Here is a 24,857-nt window from a genome sequence, read left to right on the forward strand (position 1 = left end):
GATATAATTATACTATAATATAAAATATATAGTAGTAAAAATAGCCCTGCCAAGTTATTTTCCAAGGTTGTAAATTTGCATACCCACTAGCAAAGCATGAGGGTTTTAGTTTCTCATATTCTCAACTTTTGATACAACTTGTCTTTATGGTATTAGCCATTTTTGTATGTTTAACATCTCATTCTGCTTTACAGTTGCATTTTCACGGTGAACAATTTGTAGTGAATGTATTTTCTTGAAATATGTCTTCTTTTGTAAACTGTTCAAGTATCTACCACAATTTTCAGTATATTTGAAGGAACTAACTTTGTACATGACTGCCTTCTCTTATCACAGCCATCATAAAGGCTATCTTATCCCCATTGGTTCCTATGGCAAAAATCAATTGACCATCTATAGATATACATGGGCAGAAGTATATATTTTTCTCTGGAGCCTCTACTTTCTTTCATTGATGAAATTCCAGTGCTGAGTCAATGCTCTACTGTTGTGATCCGAGTGTCAACAATAAGTCCATAAATCTAATTTTGTGAGTCTTCCCACTTTAAGCATTAAAAATGTTTTTGCTTATTCTACTTCCACTACATTTTTCAAGTGAACTTCAACACAGTCTTTTCAGTTTCCACAAAAAAGGAATGATGGATTGGATTGGACTGAGAAAATTACAGACCAGTATCCCAGCAAGTGGCTTCTTTCTGCCTGGTCTTCTCATTTCTTGTCTGGTGTAACTTGGTTTATTTCAGAAGCTTGATGCATTTCAAAGTACAAAGTATACATATTTAAAACATTTATGTCTGAGTATTTTATTTGCTGAAAAGTAGTACTTAAAATAATTTTTAACTTCCATTTTTTAATTATTAGGAAAAATAGTAATTTATTTGGGGTGTTGATATTAATTTTGATTTGAGTAAGCAGTGATAGGCTGTGCTGCAGAATTTTCAAACACATATATCACTAAACTTTGTTCTTACTCATCTACTAGGCTTTACTTTCACACCCTGCTGGATTCTCTTGATCCTCCCATAATCCTCCCTTCTTCATTCATGTCACATATATTTCATACCTTATTTTAAGAAAATATCTTACCTCTCTCTCTTGAGATTTATTCTTTATCTTTCATAGTCTCCTTTCTATTTTTATGACCTACACACACATATATAAATTTAATGCTGTATTCTGTATATGAGAGAAAAGCTGCAGTGATTATTTTTTCTGTGTATGGCTTATTTGATTTAATATAATAATCCCCATCTGCATTAATTTCCCCCAAAATATCATGATTTTTTCCCTTTATGATTAACAAAATTATGTTAGGCTTATGTACCACTGTGATAGATAATTCTGTCCTGACCACTCCCACAGTTGTTCAGTCCCAAAAAGCATACACAGAGGCTTACAATATAAACTGGTTGTCCTTTAGCTCAGGCTTCTTATCAACTCTTATATCTTACATTAACCCATAATTCTTGTCTGTGTTAGCCACTTGGCTTGGTACCTTTTATCAGTGAGGCATTCTCATCTTGCTTTCTCTGTGTCTGGATGATGACTGTAGACGGAACCTTTCCTCTTCCCATAATTCTCCTGTTCTGGTTGCCCCTCCTATACTTCCTGCCTGTCTACTAGCCAAACTTTATTAAACCAGTACAAGTGACAAATCTTTACAGAGTATAAGATCATTGTCCCACAGCATACCACATTTTCTTTATCCATTCTTCTCTTGATAGATATGCAGGCTGGTTCCATCTCCTAAGCTTTGTGAATGGTACATCATCATCATCATCATCATCATCATCATCATCATCATCAACAACAACAACAACCAAGTCAACTCAGCATGATTAAGTGCCTCTGTGGAATGTTGACTTATCCAAGAGTCATAAACTGGTTCATATGGTTTGGTTTTTATCTTTTGAGAAACCTGTACAGTGACTTCCATAATGACAGCACCAATTTACTTTCTAAGAAGTAGTATATACATACAGTTTTTTTCTTTTACCACTGATGATGTTGGAGACATTAGCATTTGTTGCTATTTCTTTTCTTGATGATATCCAGTTTTCTAGGGTGAGACAGAATCTCAAACCAGTTTGAATTTATATTTCCCTGATAACTATGGATGTTAAATACCCTTTCAAATATTTATTGGCCATTTGTATTTCTTTGAGAACTGTTTGTTCCACTAATTAATTGACTTACTATTTGGATGTCTTGGTTTGGGGGCATTTAACTTTTGGACTTCTTTATATATTCTAGATATTAAGCCCTTGTCTGATATTGTCTTGGCAAGAATTTTCTCTCATTTCAAGTCCAGGAATGTACTATTGAATATATTTCCGTGGTCTATCAAAAATACTTTTTTTTCTTTAAAAATGTATGCCAGAACAGAAAATAAGTGTGCTCATGCCCACGGGACCCCAAAATATCAAGTGCCCCAGGTTTTATGATCACAGACAAGAGTCACCATATCTTGCTCATGGGGAAGTTTTAAGGAATAATTTTGTGGATAGTCCATCCCAGATTTTTAGTTCAGGGTACATATCAGAGGGCTAATTCCTTATGTGGTGGATATTTTCTTTATTAGCCTGAATACAGTTTGTATTGTCAGTATTCCACAGTCCCTCACCTATTATAGGCATGGTCCCCAATTTGCGGTTTTGGGAGATGGTGGAATCTTTAGTAGGGCCTAATGGGAGATACCATAGCCTTTGGTTTCATCTTCTTGAGGGTAATTCTGAGTTCTTTCTTTTTTTTCTCCCAAACATGAGACCTATTATATCTGTCACTCCATCATGGACTGGAACCTCCTCAATTGTCACATTTTCTCTTTAGAAGTTGACTCATCCAAGGTATTGGTTATAAAGACAGCATAATCACTGACTCAGGCCATAACAGACTCTTGATATCATATTTACATATAATTGATTTTATAATCCCCGAGGGTATCCCAGAAGGAAAAAGAAACTGTGGATACTCAGGTTTCTTGTATAAAATGATGACATATTTGCATATAAGATGCCATCCATGTACTTTAAATCACTCTCAGGTAATAATACTACAATACTTAAAGTGATATAAATGTATAAATAGATGCCATGCTGTGTATTCAGGAAACAAAGACAACATAAAACAGTCTGGACATGTTCAATGTAGGCACATGCCTATCCTTTTCAACCTGAGACTAGTAGAGAATGGGAGATGGTGATATGGAAAACTCTTATGACCACTCAAAATACAACTTTGTATGTGTGTATGTGTGTGTATGCCTCCAGCATTTGTCATAGCCTGGGACATCAGCCTCCCAAGCCCTGGCCCTACTGACATGCTAAATCATGCTTAGAATTTAAACTACAACTTTTAAAATCTATCTTCTATTATATTTATAATTATTTATCATCTATCTATCTATCTATCTATCTATCTATCTATCTATCTATCTATCTCATTTACCTATCCATCTACATCTATCTCTCTATCACCTATTTGTTTATCTGTCTGTATTTATTCTGGGCATCAAACCCAGGGTTTCATGCATGCCAGGCAAGGGTTCTACCATTGAGCTGCACTCAGTGCTCATCAGCTATAAAATCTTGTGACAAGTAGAGCTTATCAGAACAAAGTCAGAAAAAATGAACATGTCCATCACTGAAGATCAGATGATGTCATAAGCTGATTCTCACAGACTTCAATATATATGATAGGAAGGTAAGAGATGTGTCAGCCATACGTAACATCATGTATTAGTTGGACAAGGGGGGATATAGAAGTCTTGCTTTGCCATTAGTAATAGCAGGTGTGTTAGTCAGTAGCACCCACGTGTTCTCACAACACAAGTTGTTTAACTCTTGTTGGTGTTTGGCTCATTGATAGACTTATATTCATATTATCAGGTAGCACAAATACACAAAAGGCCTTACTTTTGATCTAAATGACCTCTGAACTGTATGTCCTTATTAAAACTTCATAATAATGTTGGGTATTAAAATAAATCAATATATTATCTATTTCTAAAAAATTCAGTCATGATATTATTGACTTTTTTCCTTTCCAACATTGAGTTGGTTTATAAAAATATAGAGTTGAGTTTACTTTGGAGGCTGTTGCTACAGAATTGCCTAAATATGTCCAGAAATTCTCTGTTATCAGTTTGACCTTTAATAAAGATTTGACACATTGGTTGTTAGGTTAGAGCTATTCCCTTATGATCAGTTATTATTCTAGAATGATCAAGTTATACTAACAATGTTATGAAAGTTAGAGCAAAGACATTAACGTGGAAGTAGAAGAGTTTGTTTCTTTACAATGCATCTGTTTCCCAAGGCTTTAGCTGAGGAGCTCATTGGAACAATCTGGAATAAAGACATATGCCCCCTGCTGGGGGTGCTGCCACCACTGTCTCACGCTTTAGACTTTTTGAACCTAGAAAGTAGCTCCAGTGTGAAAACACATGCAGCGCAGATACTTATCCTCCGCCCTCATTCCCCCCTCATTTCTCTTCCCTTCTCACAGAAAAGTAAAGAGACACCCATGAGACTCGTATTTATGCTTGCTTGATATCTTTGATTAGAGCAGCTCAAATATCAGAATGGTTCTAAAACCCTAAGGCTGAAAGATTCCATGTATATTTCAGTAAAAGAAAATCATCACGATGCTGTAAAATATGTCTTTCTATCTTCACCCAACCTTCCCTCAGATCAGTAGGACAAATTTTCATTGAGTTCAGCTAAAGAAATCACAGCTGTTCAAAAGAGCTACCAGTTGCAGCTTGTTGGTTCTGGAACTTTGCTCAGAACTTCAGCGAACTTGATATTTTGATCTCTTGTGTTTAAAAAAAAGTGGTGAAGGTTGATCCGTTAGGCTCCAACAACAAAGTCTGCTCTTAATAAGGGCGGTTCTATATTTTTATGGGTTTTTTGGGAAGGTGACATGTTGAAAATAAGATCCCAATTAAGTATTGATAGGATTTTGATTTTCTAGACATTGGAGTTTTAGTAATGATTGCTTGCTCAACGTGGGCTATTCTAAAAGTAAATAAATAAAAACACCACAGAGATAGTATCAGTCAAATGGATCCATCAAAGAAATCTAACCCTGCTACCTTCTTGGTATTCTTGGCACGTGATATGAATTACATATGAGAAAAACCAAAGAAATGACAATGTCTTTTCTTTTACTGTTGGCTGATACTTTGGTCCTCTGATTTTTTTTTTTTACAGGTTTTTACAACAGATTTTTACAAATATTTTTTCTCATACTCTAATTCAAATTCATATTCTAGAAATCGATCCAACTAGTCAAAATTATGGTAATACAATGCCAGTGCCACACTGTAGTCATGATGTAATGTTTAATGTGCTGAGTACAGCCATCACTTATTAAAGTAACACATGAAAACATGAATAACATACCTGTCTTACAGAGGAACATGGTATGATTTCTACTTAACATCTGACATCACACTTTCAAAATCTCCCTGCATTAACATAGTGGGAAACAATAAATACTAACACTAACTAATATGAGAACACAAAGAATACAGGTAGGTCTCCATGGATCAAGGCTGTAAGCCCTGGAAACTCTAAACTCAGCTATGACTTGTCTCCCGGGAGCCCACCTGCCTGGGCTGAGGGGTCACTGCTCACAGAAGTTCCACCTAGAAATGTCCCTGAAAACTAGAGTCATTTGATTTTCTAATGTCTCAGACAGGAGATATCTAGAAGACTTTATGTTTCTGTCGGGTTGTAGTATGTCCATCCTTTGCTGAGACGGGCAGCTGGTGCAGACTGGCGAGGAGACTGTGAGTTGGCATTGGTTTCTCGGGACTCTCTCCTCTCCACCTTCATCTTGGAAGCTGAAGATTAAACCTGTGGAAAGTACAACAGAAGCTCAGCTCTAAGGAAGTGGAGAACTCAGAGGTGGGGAGGAAGACTGGTCTAGGCAAGAAGGGTTAGTGACTTCCTTACATTTTTGCCATACACAGCGGTCACATGGATATTCAATATGAACATTCTGAGTAGAGAATGGTTAGCTTCCCCACACTGGACCTCATTCCATAACCTCCATCTCCACTGTTATTTTCTTGATTCATCCAAGTACACAGGCTGGAGGTGTGGGTGGCATCAGCAGTACTGTTTCTATTTTTCCCTGTCCACAGCCAATCAATTGGCACATCTTGTTTTACTCTCAAACAGAGCTAGGCACTGAACCCTGAACCTTGCACAAGCTAGACAAGTACTCCACAGCAAAATCCGCAGGCCCATGGCTTCCATGTACTGGAAGTGCTATCCAGAGTGTATGCTAAGCTTTACGATGTAGAAGGAGCTGTAGTTGAGGACATCCTTGATGTCGCTCCAGAACAGCCCAGATGGTTGAGCACATGTGAGAGCAGAAGGGGGATGAGATGTACTGGGTAGGGAACGAGAAGGTGGATGCAAATGGGGACCAACATATTGAGTGAAATAAGCCAGAATCAGAAAGACAATGCGTACACCTGTTCCTGTTCTGTGGACCTTAGATTTTATATGGATAACATTAAAAGCAAAAATGAGGCTGTCTGGGGGAAGGAAGGAAGAGGAGGGAAGGAGGAAGAGAAAGGGATAGATATAGGGGATGTGTATGGTCAAAGTACATGACCTAGTTGAATAAAAATGGTGATGAAATCCATATACCAGTAAAGATTCTGGCCTTAGCAGGAGTTCTGTGTGACGATAAATTATGTCCTGTAGTCATGCCATCTTTGCCTCTCCTTGTATGAGAACGGACTCAGTAAACAATAACAAGATACATTTACACTTACCAAGGGGAGTACCAGTACGTAAAGAAAAATGCTCATGATGGTACTTCACACAACTTTGGTTCTTTGATTATAGTGGCATTCAGAGGTAAACACAAGACTTTTTTTTGTATTTTCAAGACAGGATTTCTCTCTGTAACCCTGGTTGCCCTGGAATTCATCCTGTAGACCAGGCTGGGCTTGAACTCACAGAGAACCATCTATCTCTGCCTCTTAGTGCTGGGGTTAAAAATGTGAGCCACCCACTGCCTGGCTAAACACAAGATTTTTAAATCAATTACAAAAATTCAAATAGCTGTTTTTGAGTATGGTGCCAACTCTTTTGAGAATAAAATCATCTTTGTTCTCACAACTATTATCAAATTGAACTATAGAGGAAAAGTTGAAGCTAAAATAAGTATTAAGACTCGATGTGGTGGTTATCTTGGTTATCAGCTCAACGGGATTTAGAATCAAGTAAATAAGAGATAATCCAGTAGAGATACCTATGAGGATTTTTCCCTTCTTTGAAATGGAAAGAGCCACTCCAAATTAGGGTCCCACCTTCCAGTGGCAGGACAAATAAAAGGGAGGCTAAGGGAGACTTGCTTTCTGCCTGCTTGCCTTACTCATGCTTCTGCCGCCACGGATGCATCCCTTAGTTGATATCAGAGCCCTGCTTCTTCGGGCATCAAATGTGCACTGAAGAGCAGTAGCTCTCCAGGAAGCCTCCAGGCCAGAGCAGCACTGCAGAGGCCTGCATCCTCAGGGACTGAGCTGCTACTGGCTTCTCAGTCTCTCCAACATGAAGGCAGCCCTTGTTGGACTAGCCAGCCCACACTGTGTGTGCTAGCTGAACAAGTCCCCTTTTACTATATATTTGTTTATAGAATCTGTTCCTCTAGAGCATCCCTCAATATGACAGTAAATCTGCAGAGTAAGGGAACTATTTTCTGGACCCCTATCAACCCTCCTATTGTTATAAACATAGCAGGTGAACGGGTGAGCCAGCATCTTTCTGTAATTATTTTTTATTTCTCATGTAAGATTTTATTCTTCCGGTCAATAATACTTTGCAGAAGTCAAAGATCACAGCTCAAAAGTCTTTTGGACTTCCTGCCTGCCCTGCTAATTCACATTAAATATAATTACCTGAAAAAAGTGGATGGTCCATCAGTCAGGCTGATGAGATGGCTCAGTAGGGAGGCATTGCCACCAAGCCTGACAACTTGAGTTTGATCCCCAGATCCCACATGGTGAAAGGAGAGAACCAACTTCCACAGGTTATCCTCTGATTTCCTCATTTGCACTGTGTATGTACACATGGGTGTGGGCATGGGTGAATACTTGTATATATACACAGACACACAGAACCCACAAATAAATGCATAAATGTCAAAGAAGAAAAAAAAGTGGATGGTCACTAGATGAAACAGGAAGCATTAAATGTATCTAGAATGTTCATTTGAGGTGACAGATTTGAATTTGAATGATTGTTTTCTGTTGCATACAGATTCGGAAACTTCTTTGCTCCTTCCTTAATTCTAATGAACTCATTCCAATTCATTCTGAATTTCTGCGTTAATATCTGATTTTGAGTTGACAACCCAGAAATTACTCACTGGTTATTACATTCTAAGTGCAGTGACAGAAATATGTATGTTGAAGAAAAGGTAACACAAATAGATGGTACAATTGGCAGATGTCAAACTTGTTTCTTCCCACGCCTTTCTGATCTTTAGTCTTCTGAATATGGTTATGCAATCCCAAAATTATTCAGAAGAGCAACAAGAGTTGTATAGGTTTGCAAATCCAAAGACAAGAAATCATAGCTCAGGAATATATATTCTGCAGGTCTATGATAGGTATGTGTTATGTATGGTGTGGCTGTATCTGTCCAGGCATGTAGGCATGCATATGAGCACGTGTGGAGGCCAAAGGTTGATGGTGTCTGTCTTGATCATCCTAGTATATTGAGGGAGGGTTTCTCACTTGAACTCAATTTACCTATTTGTCTAGTGTGGCTAGTTAGCTTGCTTGCTTCTGGGGAAGTCTCTTTCCACTGCTGAGAGCTAAGATTATAAGGGGATTGCCACACTCATCACACATTCACATAGGTCCTGGAATCCACAGTGACATCCTGACACTAGTTCAGGAAGCACTTTACACACAGAGCCATCTCTCCAGACTGGATTTTTTTTTAAAAAAATATTTCTTCCATTTCTAAATATTGTCAAATAATTGCATCATTGCCCTCTTCCGTTTCCTTCCAAATCTTCCATATAAACCCCTCCTTTCTCTATTTCAAACCCATGGCTTCTTTTTTCATTAATTGTTATTAAATGAATATATGTATCACTGAAGATGTAAATACAATTGACTCAGTCTATACAGTGTTTCTTATATGTATGCCTTCAGGGGTGACTGCTTGGTATTGCATAACCGATGGATGTGCTCTTCCCTGGAGATTTTCTTTGGCTCTCAGTATTCCTTAGTCACCTATAGCTCTTTGTGTAGGGTTGCAGCCTACTGCTAAATGGGAGTTGGATAATGCCCCCACCCTGCATCTCACCCGGCCTTTAGCCTTCCCCATGTGCCTAAGGATTGCTACAGTTTCCTCTTCCTTCATTTGGGTGATGCTCCCTTGTGAATACAGGCCTCCTGCACCTGGGTTAGGCAAGCTTCCATGGCGCAATGACAGCTTGAAGGACTTTAACTAAGACTGCATTTCTGGTCACTCGGTTTCAATAGTTTGGTGCACATAGCCATGTTTCGTGGATCTAGAGAGAAAGTGCCTCTGGATGTGTCCTTGGCCAGGAAGGTGGTTGGGTTTTTGGTGGAGCTGGACTACCAGCTCTGAGCCAGCCTATGGCAGGAAGGTACATCTTAAACCCAATGTAGCTTCTGTTTGCTGTCCCTCCTTGCAATAAACTACATGTAGTAAGCTACAGGTCTGTATGTATTGTCCCCGTGTCCTGTGAGCTGCCATTACCCTATGAACATTGCCTATCCCAGATGCAGGAGGATTCTACTCACAAGGAAACATGGGAGCTGTGTCATTCTGTAGGCAGTGGGGAGGGCCACTGGAAGAATGTTCTAGAGTCAAGAGAGCAGTCGTTTTCCTGATAGCTTTTCTTAGTCTGTTTTTAGACCAACAGCCAATGATGCTTTCATTGACAGCAACCATTAAATGCTCAGAGTTTAGAAGTCTATAAAATAATCTGAGGTATAGCCGGCTACGGAAGCAGATATGAATTGGTGTTTCTGTGAATGGAATTAGGGAACTCACATATGTATTGCCCAGGTATAGGGAGGATCCACCAGCTGTCAGTTCTTGGTTTTCCCCTGTGCGGAGCGCTCACCTGAGAACAGAGGAGAGGTTTGATCTATGTGCTCAGAGAGATGAAAGATGAAAATAAAGTTTCCTGGATTTTCATTTTTTTTTCAAGGAAAGTTCAAATTTTTTTCTGCAAGATTGTCATTAAACTCACAGTTTGCTTCTTGGTATTGTCTGGAAATTATCTACCAAGATTTATGAGCTTTCTTTGGCCATCTTATATTTTCACCCTAAAGGATGCATGCTAGCTCACTCCCTGGAGGTGAGGGTGTGGACTAGGAGACATCTCAGGGGAGATGACACATGGGTCATTACAGACTCTCCCTTTATGGCTTTTTTCCTAGGCAAATCCACACTACATACTTAAAGTGCCATTTTATCAAGAAGGTATAACTGGGTCCTTCTATTTAAATAATTCAGTGGGAGCTTTGGGGAAATGATTTATAAGCCAATGGAAATGCTTTAGTGACAGTAAGGGAAGCATACAGGTGACATCCCTCAATGTCAGTGATAGTCTGCTATTGTATAGAAAGGTAAAAGGATGAACCCGGATGGTGGGAAGATGAGAGTCCCCAAGCACTTTTTACATGATACTGAATTTGTGATTTGCATCCTGCATCCTTCAGGGAGTACCAAGTATCAGTGCCAATCATTATGGCACTGTGGGTAAGATGCTCCAGCTGTTAGGATACATGTCATCATTTTACTCTAGCGTTTATCTGTCCGTGCTTAGCACAGCTGTCTTCCGGTGCCAACGTATGTGTCACCAGTTACTTTCACAGGTGTGGAAGTCATAAATAGCACCAGAGAGCTAGGAGACAGGACTCACGACTCTTTGCAGCGGTGATTCTTAGGTCCTGTGCTGGAGGAACTGCAGAGCACAGGGTGACAGTCCTTGCAGCACCAACCATACTACAAGCTTCTGCTTGCATCTCTTTAGTTTGCCAAAGGCACACCACTTACCTGAGGCCTATGGCTATGAAATAGAAGAATAAGAAGTAAACAAGATACATTTTCATTTAACTTCTTCTATGTGACAGAAATCACATAAAGGACATTATATTGAGAATTCATTACAGTTTCTAATAGTTGACCTTAAGTTCTGTCCAATCAGAAACAGACAATATGAGAAAAACTCGGCACCATAATGGTTTTGGTAACAGTTATTTTCATAATGATATTCATTTGAATCAGAAATGTCCCCCACAGGCTGTATTTGAACACTTGGTCTCCACCTGGTTCACTGTTTTGGAACTTCAGTGAGGGGGAGCCTTGCTTGGGGGAGTATGTCACTGGGGGTGTGCTTTGAGAGTTTAGAGCCATTCCATACTATCCTTTCCCTGTCATTGTGTTCTGGGTGTGCATGAAAACGTGGTCATCTTCCTGCCCCTGCTCCCATGCTCTGCCTTTCCCACCAGAAGGGCCCTCTGCCCCTGGAACCATAGGATAACGTGGTGACCAAAGTAGAGGAAGAGGATTTGGGGAGAGGAAACTGTTAACATTGGGAAAATGACAAGACATTTAATCACAGCCCCTGTACTGTCTGTAAACAAACAAAAAATAATTTTAGCATGCACTGGAACTTTTCTTGAAAATATGAGGCTTTAACGTTTATTTTTTCCTTTTCCTTCCTTTATTGCTTATTCCTTATTCAAATAAACATTTGTTTATTGTTTTCTCTTATGACATAATTCGTTTTGAGATAAAAGTCCTGAGATTCTATAGTGAGACATGACTGTACCCCAAACCATGTATGGCTGCTGAGATTCCAATTTCATTGTATTCCCATTTACGCATATTAATTAACACTGTGTGACTTAGACTTTGAAGTAAATAATGTCAGATGTAACAATCTTCTATTATGATTTATGGGCATGCTGATGTCTTCTTATCAGATGCATTTTTTCATTTAAGTATTTTAAGGTTATTACTTGTGAAAGATAAACTTGTGAAATTATATTAAACTCTATCACTTCAGGCTCTATTCTAGTTATATTTTAGGAATGGTTTTAGCATTGGTCTTGGGACAAATGGAAAATAATTTAAAAAATTAAATTTCTTACAAGGGTGGTGAGAAATATTTTATAAAGAAGATATATTTGAATAAGTTTGAAGGGCACTGACAAGACATTTGATTGGAATAATGAAGTCACCAAGTCTTGTTAACAATAGATTTTAATCAAAATTCTGTAGTCTAAGGACCATTTGAAGGTCATTACGCTTAGCTTCTTAGTTCTAGGTTATTAAAGTCGATTCTGAACCACCAGTTTCTATCTCACTCAGACATTTTCCAGTGGTAATCAGCTGGATTGGCCTTTGGGGTAATTTTGAAAGCAGTATGGTTCCCAAATCCAACTGGGAAGGAAGGAAAGTATCAGAGACAAACTCTTAACAGGCCTAAGATAATATTTCTTCTTTAAACATGGATCTTAACAAACTCCTGTAGGAAGGAAAGGGAAACTTGTAAGGTTGAGGATCATCTGTCTACATTATCAGCTTCACTTGTTGCAAGTACTATCCTGAGAGAGCCAAATATGCTGTGCAGTTTGCAAACAGAACTCAAGAAGGTTTCAGGGTTTGTTGTTGTTTGGTTTTTGAGCGGGAAAATTCTTTTGAGAAATCTATGATCAAGTGGTCTTTATTATAGCCAACTTCTTGCAGCTATCACTTGGGGATCCCACACAATACCTCATCCCACATCTCCAGAGTCGAGGAGACTGTAGTGCACTTGTTCAAACTCCAAAACAAGGGCAGGACAGCACAGAGAATCTCCGTGATGTTTCCTGGCCAGACACAGGCAGATTCTTGAGAATTTCTCAGGATCAGTGGTGTTAATCGTGTTCAGGCTCTCTCACGTGCTAACTAACGCACATTCAGGTCGCTTACTCAATTTTTCACTCCCTTCTTTTATGCGGTAGAATAAACGTGGCTACCTAGTCATTGCTGGTGAGTAGCCAAGAAAATCCTAGACATGGATTTATATTACTCTCTGGATGAGTTTGTTGTTTTGCTTCATTAGATGAGGTTACTCCTGAGGGAGAAAATAGAGTGGACATAAAAGAAACACACCAAAGAATATTAGAGATGCAAGAATAAAAACCAGCAGTCTCTTAAAAGAAAAATGGTGGACGGAGAATATTATCAAAGGGAGAGCACTTGCTTAGTATGGCTCTTGGTTCCTTCTCCAGTGAGGAGGGAAAGGAAAAGAAGAGAGAGGATTAAAGTCTATCTGTGCTGTGTTGCGGGCCCTGGCTTTTCTAGTCTTGTGATTTTCTATGATACTTTATTTTGCTTGGTGTATCCTGCCTGATACTCAACAATCTTAAACTTTGCTTTTTGTTTTGGACACTACTTAGAGCCTGTTGTTTTGTGAATTTTTTAAACTACTATAAATGTTTATTACCTAGCTCTTCACTCTAGTGTTCTTTGGACATAACACATGAACCTGGAACCATGTAACCTGATATTTAAATTAGAGCTCTATGGACTACTTTGTAAAACTTAGAAGTTGTTTTTAATTTCTCTGTTTGGTGATATCAATGCTTTAGCTACCAGTCTATTTGAACCAAGGGAAAATAACTGTTAATTTTTCAAAGCAAGCTTGCATATTATTTGTTATTGATCTGGACACAAACGCATCTAAAACAAATCACATCTGTACTGTGTGAGAATTTTATATTTCAAATTGAGTCAAATACGGATAGGGAATTAAAAGCACAAATGATGATTATATCAATAGGAAAATTTATTTTGTGCTTCTTAGGAAAGTTAGTTGAGATTGTGTGAAATAATGTAGAACATTGTTTATCTTTTAACTAGAAAATCATAACTCCCCATATGACTACATAGACACACACACACACACACACACTCATTCCTTGCCCCAAATAAAGCAAAATATCAATAGAACTTTTAAAAACCCTGTTAAACTGTCTGGTCTTTGGGCCATTTCTGCAGAACAGTGAAAGTCTAACACTACTCCCCCCTCATTCATTAGAACATGTCTCTACTTCTACCAAAAGCAACCCCAGTAACACAAGGCCCAAGACTCCAGTTTATGAAAATGACATCTTAGGAATCATATCCTCTCCGTAGAAGGAATCTGCATTTACTGAGAGCTACGGCGGAACTGTTTCTCCGGTTCTGCTTGGAGCTGTTTTTCATGGACTAAAGCCCAATGTGGAGTCAGCTTGCCTTCTAACCCCCTGTTTTCTTACCAATGGAGACTTACCAGACTCGTGAGAGATTGTTTTAACAGTGAGCAGCTTCACGCTCTCTTTATCCGACTGAGGCCTGTTTGATACAGAGACACGTGAGTTAGCACCAAGGTCAAGGGCAGTGTGTCTGCACAAGGAAGCGGATGGGGCCCAGGGTGAAGAAAAGGCACAGGCAAAGACTACTTTTTTTTTTTTTTTTTTTTTTTTTTTTTTTTTTTAATAAGACTCTATGACAAACTCCATGTTCCTTCACTACAAATACAAGCGTACTGTGCAGCCCTTTCCGGTAGTTTTTGAAGCACAATGGCAGATCCCATCACTGTCACAGTGGTGACCATCAGCTATAAGTTTAGATAAACATCACCTGGATCATGGAGATGAATGCCTAAATGTCCTGTGTCTCCAGCTCTGAGTTATGAGGTAGAACACACAGAAACATTCATGAACTTTCTGACTGAATAGTGAGGTCCAGGGACATTCATTTTTATTAGATCATAAGATCGTAGTATCTGAACCGACTCTTTTAAAGAGACTTTCCCATATTGTTTCCCAGATTCCAGTTCCAAAACCTAGCTGCTTCCCTTAGATATCCTGAGAGCCTTCATTTGGAAGTAAGATGATAGGCCTCCAAGAGTCATTACTTCTATAACAATAACAATTTAGTGAAATAAAAAATATCACTATGAATGAAGGGTACATATTCAGGTAAATAAAGAGAATGTAATGACTTTCTTGATTTTCAGCACAAACACAGTACCTCCTGGCTTACTAAAGCCGTGCATGAAATAGTTGCCTGTGTTACTACCAGCCATTCTGCTTGCTTTGCCAATCAAAGTAGAACAACATTGTGCCCAGGCAAAGCTCGTCAGAAGCAGCTTGAAGAACAGGCACTGCTTTCCTTAGCTGTGGTGACCGTGTTGAACATTTCATCAGGAAAACTATCTTAAAATGCTATGTCATTTGCATATTTTGTTTTGTTACATTCATCTTTCACCAAATCTTTTCTTCATATTTTTTCTTCTTTCTTATACTTTGTCTGTATCTAAAAGCAAACTTTTCTTTTATTTGTCTTTAAATAGCTCTGACAAACAACCAAATCCCATGTATGATAGCTTCCTTACATTTTTTTTTTAAAAAGAAAACATACTATTAGGAGTTGCAAAGGAAAAAGGCCAAGTATCGTAGAAAGGCAGATCTATCAAAATTATATCTAACTTCTCCATGTAAACAATGAAAGCCAGAAGGTCCTGGTCAAGTGTTATGCAGACACTAAGATACCAATGGATGACAGCCCAGACTACTATACCCAGCAAAACTTTCAATACCATAAATGGACAAAACAAGATAGTTCATGACAGAACCAGATTTAACCAATGCCTAACCACAAACCCAGACATACACAAAGTACAGGAAGGAAAACTCCAAACCAAGGAAGTTAGCTGCATCCACAAAAATAAGGATAATAGATGGTCTTACAGCAGTAAATCCCAAAGAAGGGGAAAACCTACAAAAGAACATCACCAACGATGAAAACTGAAATAACAGGAACTAGCAATCACTGGTTAATAATATCCCTTAATTTAAATGGACTCAACTGATCTATAAAAAGACACAGGCTTACAGATTGGACACAAAAACAGAATCCATCCTTCTGCTGCATGCAAGAAACACGCCCCAACCTCAAAGATACATCACTTTAGAGTAAAAAGTTGAGAAAAAAAATTCCAATCAAATGGACATAAGAAAAAAAGCTGGTATAGCTATCCTAATACCTAACAAAATAGACTTCAAACTAAAATCAATCAAAAGAGACAAAGAAGGACATTCATATTAGTTACAGGGAAAATCCAAGAAGAAATCTCAATACTGAACGTCTATGTCCCAAAACAAAGGACACGGTCAACAAGACAAAAAGGCAGCCTACAGAAAGATCTTTACCAAACCCCCCATTGGACAGAGGGCTGATGTCTAAAATATACAAAGAACTAAAGAAATGGTCATCAAAAGAACAAATAAGTCTAATAAAAAATGTGGCACATACCTAAACAGAGAACTCTCAACAGAGGAATCTAAAATGGCTGAAAGACACTTAAGGAAATGTTCAACATCCTTAGTCATCAGAGAAATGCAAATCAAAACAACTCTGAGATTCCATCTTACACTTGTAAGAAAGAATAACCAAGATCAAAAACACTGATGACAACTTATGCTGGAAAGAATGTGGGGTAAAGAGAGCACTCCAGCATTCCTAGTGGGAGTGCAAACTGGTACAGCCACTTGGATATCAGTATGGTGATTTCTCAGAAAATTAGGAAACAACTTACCTTAAGACCCAACAATACCACTTTTCATTATTACCCATATGATGCTCAATAATACTACAAGGACATGTGCTCAACTATATATAGCAGCATTATTTGTCATAACCATAACCTGGAAACAACCTAAATGCCCCCTACTGAACAATGGATAAGGAAAATGTGGTATATTTGCACAATGGAGTACTGTCCTGCAGAAAAATACGACATTTTGAAATTTGTGGACAAATGGATAGATCTAGAAAACATCGTATTGAGTGAGATAACCTAGACCCAGAAAGACAAATATCATATGTACTCAATCATAAGTTGCTTTTAGACATAAAGGAAAGCAAAACCAGCCTACAACTCACAATCCCGGAGAACCAAGACAACAATGAGGACCCTAAGGGAGACATACATGAATGTAATCTACATCAGAAGTAGAAATAGACAAGATCTCCTGAGTAAATAGGGAGCATGGGGACCATGAAAACAGGTAGAAGGGGTGGGGAGAGGAAGGGAGGGGTGCAGAGACAAATATATAGCTCAATAAAAACAATTTAAAAAGAAAACAATACATAAAATGTGAGTATAAGTTAAAAATTCTTCTATATGTAAATGACAGGATTGAATGATCTGTGGGAAAAAACAGCGATGCAGGCCAACTTACTGATCATTCCCGTTTTCTGGAGCTCCTAGAAGAGAAGATGGTTGTTATTAAATGTGACATCAGGGCCTCTTTCTGCCGAAACTCTCTCTAAAACCAGTTTTACTTTTCCTGTCTACTCATAGACATTCACTCAGGCACAGTTAACACTCAACCTGGCATGGAGCTGTCCTTGTTAAATAATCTACAAGGAATTTGGTTCTGGTTTAATTTTTACCATATAACATCACATTACTTTGAGAATGCACCATCTAGGATTGTCTATCATGTGGACACTAGAAACTTCCATATCTTTGCTATCTCTCAGAAACTTCTCAAAGGATTGGTTGCCCTTGACAGCCAGAGAATAAACTTTTCTATTTTTCTTTATGCACTGCTCTTTCTTGGGAGACAAATCACTATAGTTATGGCAGGTGAGAGGGAGCTATCCTTTCTCTTGGGTTTTACCACAATGTCACTCCCAAGACAAGCCTTCGAAGTGCCACTGAGGCAGCAAGCTTCCCAAGTGTTTGATAGACACTCCTTGGGTTCACTGTGAGATTGTTTCCTATTGTAGGGTCATGGCCTCCCTGAAGCAAATGTTAACATGTTCCACTCATTTGCTTTGCCCTGATTATATTCCATTCCATTTGGCTCCTGTGGCAATTTCTCTTCATATCTAATCTGGGTCCATCTTTGGGATGAGCCTCTTGAGTATGTCTCGTCTGCCTTTGAGTATTATTATTTCCATGAAGACCTTGGATATCATAAACATTTAGGCTGCTTCTATTTCTGTTGCCCAACCCAAGACATCCAACTCAATCTCTAGTTACCTAAGATTAACCCATTGTACCCCATGCAGCTTGTTGATATCTAACCATGTCTTTCTCTATCAGACATGTCTTTCTCTATCTTTATCTATAAGCGTCCAGCAGTATGTTCTTATTACCATAAGTGCTAAATACAATGTTGCCTGTGATGTTCATAGACACCCCCCCATTCAGAGTAAGCCGATCCTATTTGAATGCATGTTTTAGCATTTTTGCTTAGAGTATGATAACAATGGGTTAATTAACGGATAGATGCCTGCCAGCAAACTTTCTGCAGATATCCCATGCCTGATCATCTATGAAAGTTCAATCTACGGCAAACATTGCTCAGATGAGCTTCATTTCCAACTTCTGCTTCATGTTGCCTTTCAGAGGGCAGAGCAGGCTTATTAATACTGTGAATGTAATGAAGTCTCCCCCAACGTACTTGGTGATTAACTGCAGGTGTTTAATGGTGCTAATTTAAAGACAACAAGGCTGGAAATTCTGTGTGGAAACAAAGCTAACAGTAAGCAAATAGACCTGGCTGGTTATATAACTTCCACACATTATCCCATTAGAGTCAGTTTCAATAGAAAATGTCACTTTTAGCCTCACACATTTTCAGAGTTCTCCAGTTAAACAATTCTTTTTCAGTACGCGGTATTTTTATAAGTGGATTTAATATATTAGTCTTTATCCATCTCATAGACTGACCACCCCCAGGCTTCAACTGTGATACTGTGATGGCTGTATTCCCATAGAAATAGGGCTGGTGGCTTAAAAAAACGGGTGTGTGTGGGGAGCTGGTTTATGCAAGTCCTATTTCCTCTTTGGAAACTGGATAAGAAAATGTTTTTCAGACATTATAGATTCGCTCTCTCACTCCTACAGGAAAGCGCATTGTTTTCTTTTCCTTTTCTTTTTTTTTCATTTCCCACCCAGAGAGCAAATGAATGCCTCTGTTTTGGTCTGCTAACTTCTCCTTTGGCTGTCATGATCCGCTCCAAGCGTCTGTGAGACAGTCAGTGGCCTAAACCGCATTCATTAGCACCCTAGGGTAAGAAGGTAACCGTGTAGCTTATAAGCCATATAAAAATAAGTACTTTTTACCTTCTTAAAATCTTAAGAGGCTTAGGTAGAATTGTGTTAGTGAAATAGTTAGAATGAAAATAAAGGGAAGATTTGCTTCACAGGCCATTTTAAAATTTTACCTCAACAAGCGTAGAATAAAAGTCTACTGCTATATATCAGGCAAAATGCAAGAGGAGCTGTATGTGGTCTATGGTAGGACAGTTATTGTTGGGCTCACAGGGAATACAGGCACAGAGCAAAGTAAAATTATCATGAAGCTGTTAATCTGATTTGTAGAGTAAAAATTAAAAGTATAATCTGTTCTGTTTAACGAAGTGGTATGTTATCAAAAGGTACAGTTGCTGGCTGAATCTTATGGAGTAGGTTGCAAGTGTGTTCTAAAAGCCAAGTGGTGGGCCGACTTGACGTTCCAGGAAAATGACAAGAATGGATAAACATATAAAAACCTGAATTTCATAACCTATCCAGGGCAGGTGTCTGGAATTGGCTAATGGACTGGAGTTCACGCGATAGAGGGAATAACCGAGCTAAGCAAGTAGAGGGAGGTGCCGGCAAAGCGTCCACTCGGACAGCACCATCCTGGGACTAGGAGAACAACTAAATATAGAAGGAAGGACCATGAGTAGAGAGTTTTGTTTAGAATAATGCATTAACATCGGCTGATTGGATGAGACAACTGTACTATTCTAAACTAATGTAAGCGGAGACTGCGCATTTGTTTCCTCACTGCCCAGACCCGAATAATAACACAGAAACTATATTAATTACAACACTGTTTGACCTGTTAGCTCAGGCTTTTTATTAACTAACTCTTACATCTTAAGCCAACCCATTTCTATTAATCTGTGTATCACCACAAGGTTGCGGCCTACCGGTAAGTCTGGTGTCTTTCTCCTTCAGCAATTACATGCCGTCTCGTTGACTCCACCTACTCTCTCTATATATCTCTGTTCAGATTTCCCACCTGGCTTTGCTCTCTGCTAAACCACTGACCAAACTCCAATCCGTCAGCCAGTTCCAGACACCTGCCCTGGATGTGTTATGAAATTCAGGTTTTCAGCCGGCGGTGGTGGCGCACGCCTTTAATTCCAGCACTCGGGAGGCAGAGGCAGGTAGATCTTTGTGAGTTCGAGACCAGCTTGGTCTACAAGAGCTAGTTCCAGGACAGGCTCCAAAACCACAGAGAAACCCTGTCTCGAAAAACCAAAAAAAAAAAAAAAAAAAAAAAAAAGAAAAAAAAATTCAGGTTTTCATACAGTTATCCATTCTTGTCATTTTCCCGGAATGTGAAGCTTGCCCACTACTTAGCTTTTAGAACACATTTGCAACTTACTCCATAAGATTCAACCAACAGTTGTACCTTTGGATAACATACCACTTTGTTAAACAGAACAGATTATACCTTTAATTTTTATTCTACAAATTGGATTAACAGCTTTGTGGTTATTATCGAAATTGTACTTTGCTCTGTGCCTGTATTGCCTGTGAGCCCAGCAATAACTGTCCTACCATAGGCCACATACAGCTCCTCTTGCATTTTGCCCGCTATACAGCAGTAGATTTTTATTCTGTGCTTGTTGAAGTATAGTCAATCTGCTAAGCCACTGGTCAAAACAGCTTCTTTATTAACCAATGGCAATAAAACATATTCACAGCCTACAGAGGGGAAACCCCATCAAGCTAAGATGATTATGATGACAGAGAATTGATGATGGTGGACTCCAGATGAAGAACATGAGGGAATGTCTTATCTTTATAAACTATCTACTCTAAAGTATTAATTTAATACAATAGAAAGCTTATGTAAAGAAATGATAAGCCACACAACGCCACCACAGAAGAAATCTGTGTTGGAAAGAAGTTGAGCCTTCAAGGAGGGAAATAGGTTCCGAAGTATAATTCTTGAGATTATGTCCTTCTAAACTAAACTTTCATACATCTCTGCTTACTCAATGACCCAGACACATTCTATTGCACATCATCTTCAGAGTACACACCTGTGGCTGTCCCCACAGTTGAGGACATTTCATTAGCTTGAAGGGATCTATATTCTACTACCAGATCTTAATCTTCACTTCTTACTTTGAGCAGTATACAGAGAACTTCTCCCTGTCCTTTCTGATCAGGCGACATGGTATCGTCACTAAAAGTCTTCTCCTTTCGACAGTTTTAAGTTCAAGGTTGCACTAAGCAAACACCCATTTTACTTTTGAGGAAACAAAATGAAGCAAAACAAAAGGTCATCACTTGCCTGGTTCTCTCTTCCAGCACATCCGATACAAACCCACTAGAGTAAATACCAAGAGTGTTATGACAATCAGCGCGATGACCACAGGCAAAAGAACATCTGAAAAGTATTGGAGACATTGTCAGCTGGAGTGATGCTGATTCCATACAAACAGACCATGCTGGACAAAACATGCATGCTTCTTTCTTTAAAGAACATCCTGCCTTAACACTAGTATATTTCAGCCAATAATTAATCTGATTCACAGATTTGCTCTGCGTGTCATTTCTGACATATCCACTTGATGTCACTCTTGTAGCCTTTCTTAACCAAACTTCCAAACCTCGAGGAGATGGCGTCCCATCTTCCTGGAAGCTGGGGGCATAAGGAGAGAGGAGACCAGAGACAAGAGTTCTCTAGATTAGAGTTAAACCACTCTCATTCATTATACTTTTTTGTCTTTTATAATGATGTTACTTAAAAAAAAATGCAGCTGACTTGGGTGGTTCTAATCCAAAGGCTGAAACTTGCAAGTTTCTTGGCAACATGCTGCCTTAAAGCTAGAAAATGGGTGAAAGAACAGTAGATGTATTGGATAGCATTTTAGAAAGTCTAACAATGTCAGTAAAAAGAGTTGGGTATGTGCCCACGTGCATATGTTTGCAAGGGGTTTGTTTGTTGTTGTGAATTCGTGGAAGGCTTTCCTGTTTTGGTTAACAAGAGGTTTTTTGAGTTTTCAGTGATAGTGGTGTGCAAGGGTAAAAGTTTCGTGGTTAAAGCAAAGAAGCAGGGAGGGGGAGAATTAGTCAGGTCTTCCCATCTACTCCTGTTCTTCTTGCCTATTTATCAAGGGGCATTAATATTATAATTCTTCAGTAGGGTAGCTTACATTTCACTATCAAGTCAATATGAAAGCGTACTTGAAAATAGATCTTGAGTGACGTTGTTTCCTCCTCAAAATGAAAATTTCACAAATCAATGGGTCAGTTCTTTCTGGGATACCTTATTTAATGAAATGGTTTTACTGAAACCAAAGATAATCATTTTTCATTTCAGCTTCGCATACATTCATCTTAATGTTAATTACTAAGGGAACAATCAAAATAATCTATTCATACTTAGCACACCTCTAAGGTGTTATATTGCCTATGTATGTTCAAGCTAAAATAAAATTAACTACCATCAATATAATAAAATTCCATCAAGGTGAAAAAATTGTTATGTAATTTAATTGCTTTAAGAATATTTAATTGGCAAGTGAAGATGGATATGTTGAAGGCATATGGCATGATGATCTGGAGAAAATTTATGTGTGGTGATTTTGTCTTAGCCGAATACAGTTCGATCAAGTCATTATTTGTTTGTTTTTTTTTTTCTTCTGGTAATTGCTTACCACTAGGACAAGAATGAAAAAGAAAAAGAAAAAGAAAAAAGAAAAGAAAGGAAGAAAATGGCCAGGATATGTAATTAAGATCAGATTTATAAAGCAGGCTGCAGTTTGAGTTATAATGGAACTACAGGCTAAGTAAAGTAGAGAAAAGACTGTCTATAACCCTGTCCCTTCATGGTTCGCACTTATATATTCTGCATGCCTATTTCCATGAATGGAGATACATATGCTACTCACCAGAGTAAGGCGAGTTGGCTAATGGAGTGACCTTCCCATCCGCAGTGTCTGATATTTTGAGAGAGAAAACAAACAAGTCACCTTTGATAAATATGTCAATCTATACAACCTTCCCTCTTCCCCCATTTAAGGAAATGTCCGTGATTTACAGTTATGATGTTACAAAGGCAATATTTCCCCTCACTCTGCAAGAGCTAGGTTTTGAAAATCAAGATAGATGGTGTTTATGTCATAAAGAACAGCAAAGTAGAATATACGTTTCCATTCAGATATACAAAAATCATACTCTGAAGGTGCGAGGTGCTTTTTGGAGTTGTTAGTGATGCCGAGGGTGATGCGGTGGTTTTAGGTGAGGCATCTGGCAGTTGAGTGGTACCTATAGGAAAATCACAAACCCAGATTGAGTTATGGTATTAAGTCTTCATATTGGATTTCTTTGCAGATTTAAACAGGCTGCATTTTCAAAGACCTGGGAAAGCACTTGATTTCGGTATAATAGGTTTCATAAAATGGTATTTCTTCATGCATTTCTTCTGGAAAAATGATTAACTTTGGCATCACACAAACTGAATATCAGTATTACATTGTCCGGAGCAGAACTGGCCAAGAACATTTGAGGAAGTTACATACTCCAGTCCACAGTGCACAAATAAAGTCTTGAGGTTCTTGACAGGTGTAAATCTATGATAAACACTAACTCCTTTTCAGATACTTTCAACTATGGGAAACTGTATTTTGTTCATCATACATGCTTAAAACAGATATAAATGCAAAAACCTTCAGGTTTTATGATATTTCCCAATGGTCGGAGATAGATGATCACTGCAGAGGCTTTGATGAGAAGTAAGGGAGAACCAATGGACCAATGGAGACTCTTTGGTTTCCCTCCCTAAAGCTCCGCAGCTATATGAACACCTTCCTTAGAAAAATGGATGCTTGATTGTTTCTTCTCCATTTACCATGACCTTTTTTCCTTCAAGGAATATGTCTTTGCCATATTCAATTGGAATACCAAGCAGATTATCATTATGAGTAAATATTATTAAAAATTTAAAATATAAGACAACATACCTTAGTAGATATAACATAATGCATGACATATCAAGAAAGGAAAGAAAATACAAACATGGAAGGCTTTATAATTCAATCACACTCACTGTGAAATGAAAGTAAAGATGTAGTTTAGAACTTTTGAAAATGAATTCTTTGTCTCTTGTGGCAGAAAGTTCTCTTTTGTATCATAGTTGCTGGCTCATCTTTCCACAAAACTCTCAGAGTGCAAAAGGCCTCACTCTTGCCATGCCTCCCACAGAGCTCCTGCCTCAGCCTGTGCACACGAAAGCAAGGCTGCCCGTGTCCCTGCGTTGCTTAAGACTCGTTCTGAGTTCGGAGGCCCCGGATAATTGCACCAGGGAGATTGATATTTCTAGGGCTGCCACGGCTGCTCTTTCCTCCTTTGCCACCCACAGCCCGGCACACACTGCGAGCTCTGTGGGGGAAGAATCATGTTGGGAGTCTGCCCTGTGCTTGCCAGGCAAGAGATCTGTGGGAGGGAGCTAGATACATGCCCATGAGAACAAAGAGAAATGTCAGGCTAGTGCTCAAAGCAGGCGGAAAAAAAAAAAAAAAGGAATATTAAGAGAAAGAGTGGGAGCTCGCTGAAAGCTCACGGCTGTTTGTTGTGTTTTGCTGTGGGGATGGATAGTCTTTTAGGTGTTTCAGGAGAGGACAAGATGGCTGGCTGAGTAACCAATGGGCTGGGGATTTACCAACAGCTAGTTACCAAGGCTCCACACCCCACCCCATTTCCTCCTCATGTTCAGGCCAGAA

The 24,857-nt window shown here is 38.8% G+C and overlaps 1 protein-coding gene across 2 annotated transcripts in view; it reads right to left on the minus strand.

The window, feature by feature from the left end:
- Nucleotides 1-5,330: 5,330 nt before the first annotated feature.
- The window catches only part of Emcn (endomucin), a 48,278-nt gene continuing 28,751 nt past the window's right edge, over nucleotides 5,331-24,857 (minus strand). For both annotated transcript variants that reach the window (XM_050126849.1, XM_050126848.1), the window contains 7 exons: nucleotides 23,314-23,403; nucleotides 23,028-23,075; nucleotides 21,425-21,520; nucleotides 17,294-17,318; nucleotides 14,338-14,399; nucleotides 10,059-10,131; nucleotides 5,331-5,861 (listed from right to left, as the gene is read on the minus strand). In XM_050126849.1, the coding sequence (XP_049982806.1) occupies nucleotides 10,097-10,131; nucleotides 14,338-14,399; nucleotides 17,294-17,318; nucleotides 21,425-21,520; nucleotides 23,028-23,075; nucleotides 23,314-23,403 (356 nt within the window). In that variant the 3' untranslated portion in view covers nucleotides 5,331-5,861; nucleotides 10,059-10,096. The remainder of the gene's footprint in view (nucleotides 5,862-10,058; nucleotides 10,132-14,337; nucleotides 14,400-17,293; nucleotides 17,319-21,424; nucleotides 21,521-23,027; nucleotides 23,076-23,313; nucleotides 23,404-24,857) is intronic.

The sequence above is a fragment of the Alexandromys fortis genome, unplaced genomic scaffold, assembly GCF_014885135.2.
Source record: "Alexandromys fortis isolate MF-2015 unplaced genomic scaffold, M_Fortis_MF-2015_v1.1 scaffold_274, whole genome shotgun sequence".
In the NCBI taxonomy this organism is placed as follows: Eukaryota; Metazoa; Chordata; class Mammalia; order Rodentia; family Cricetidae; genus Alexandromys; species Alexandromys fortis.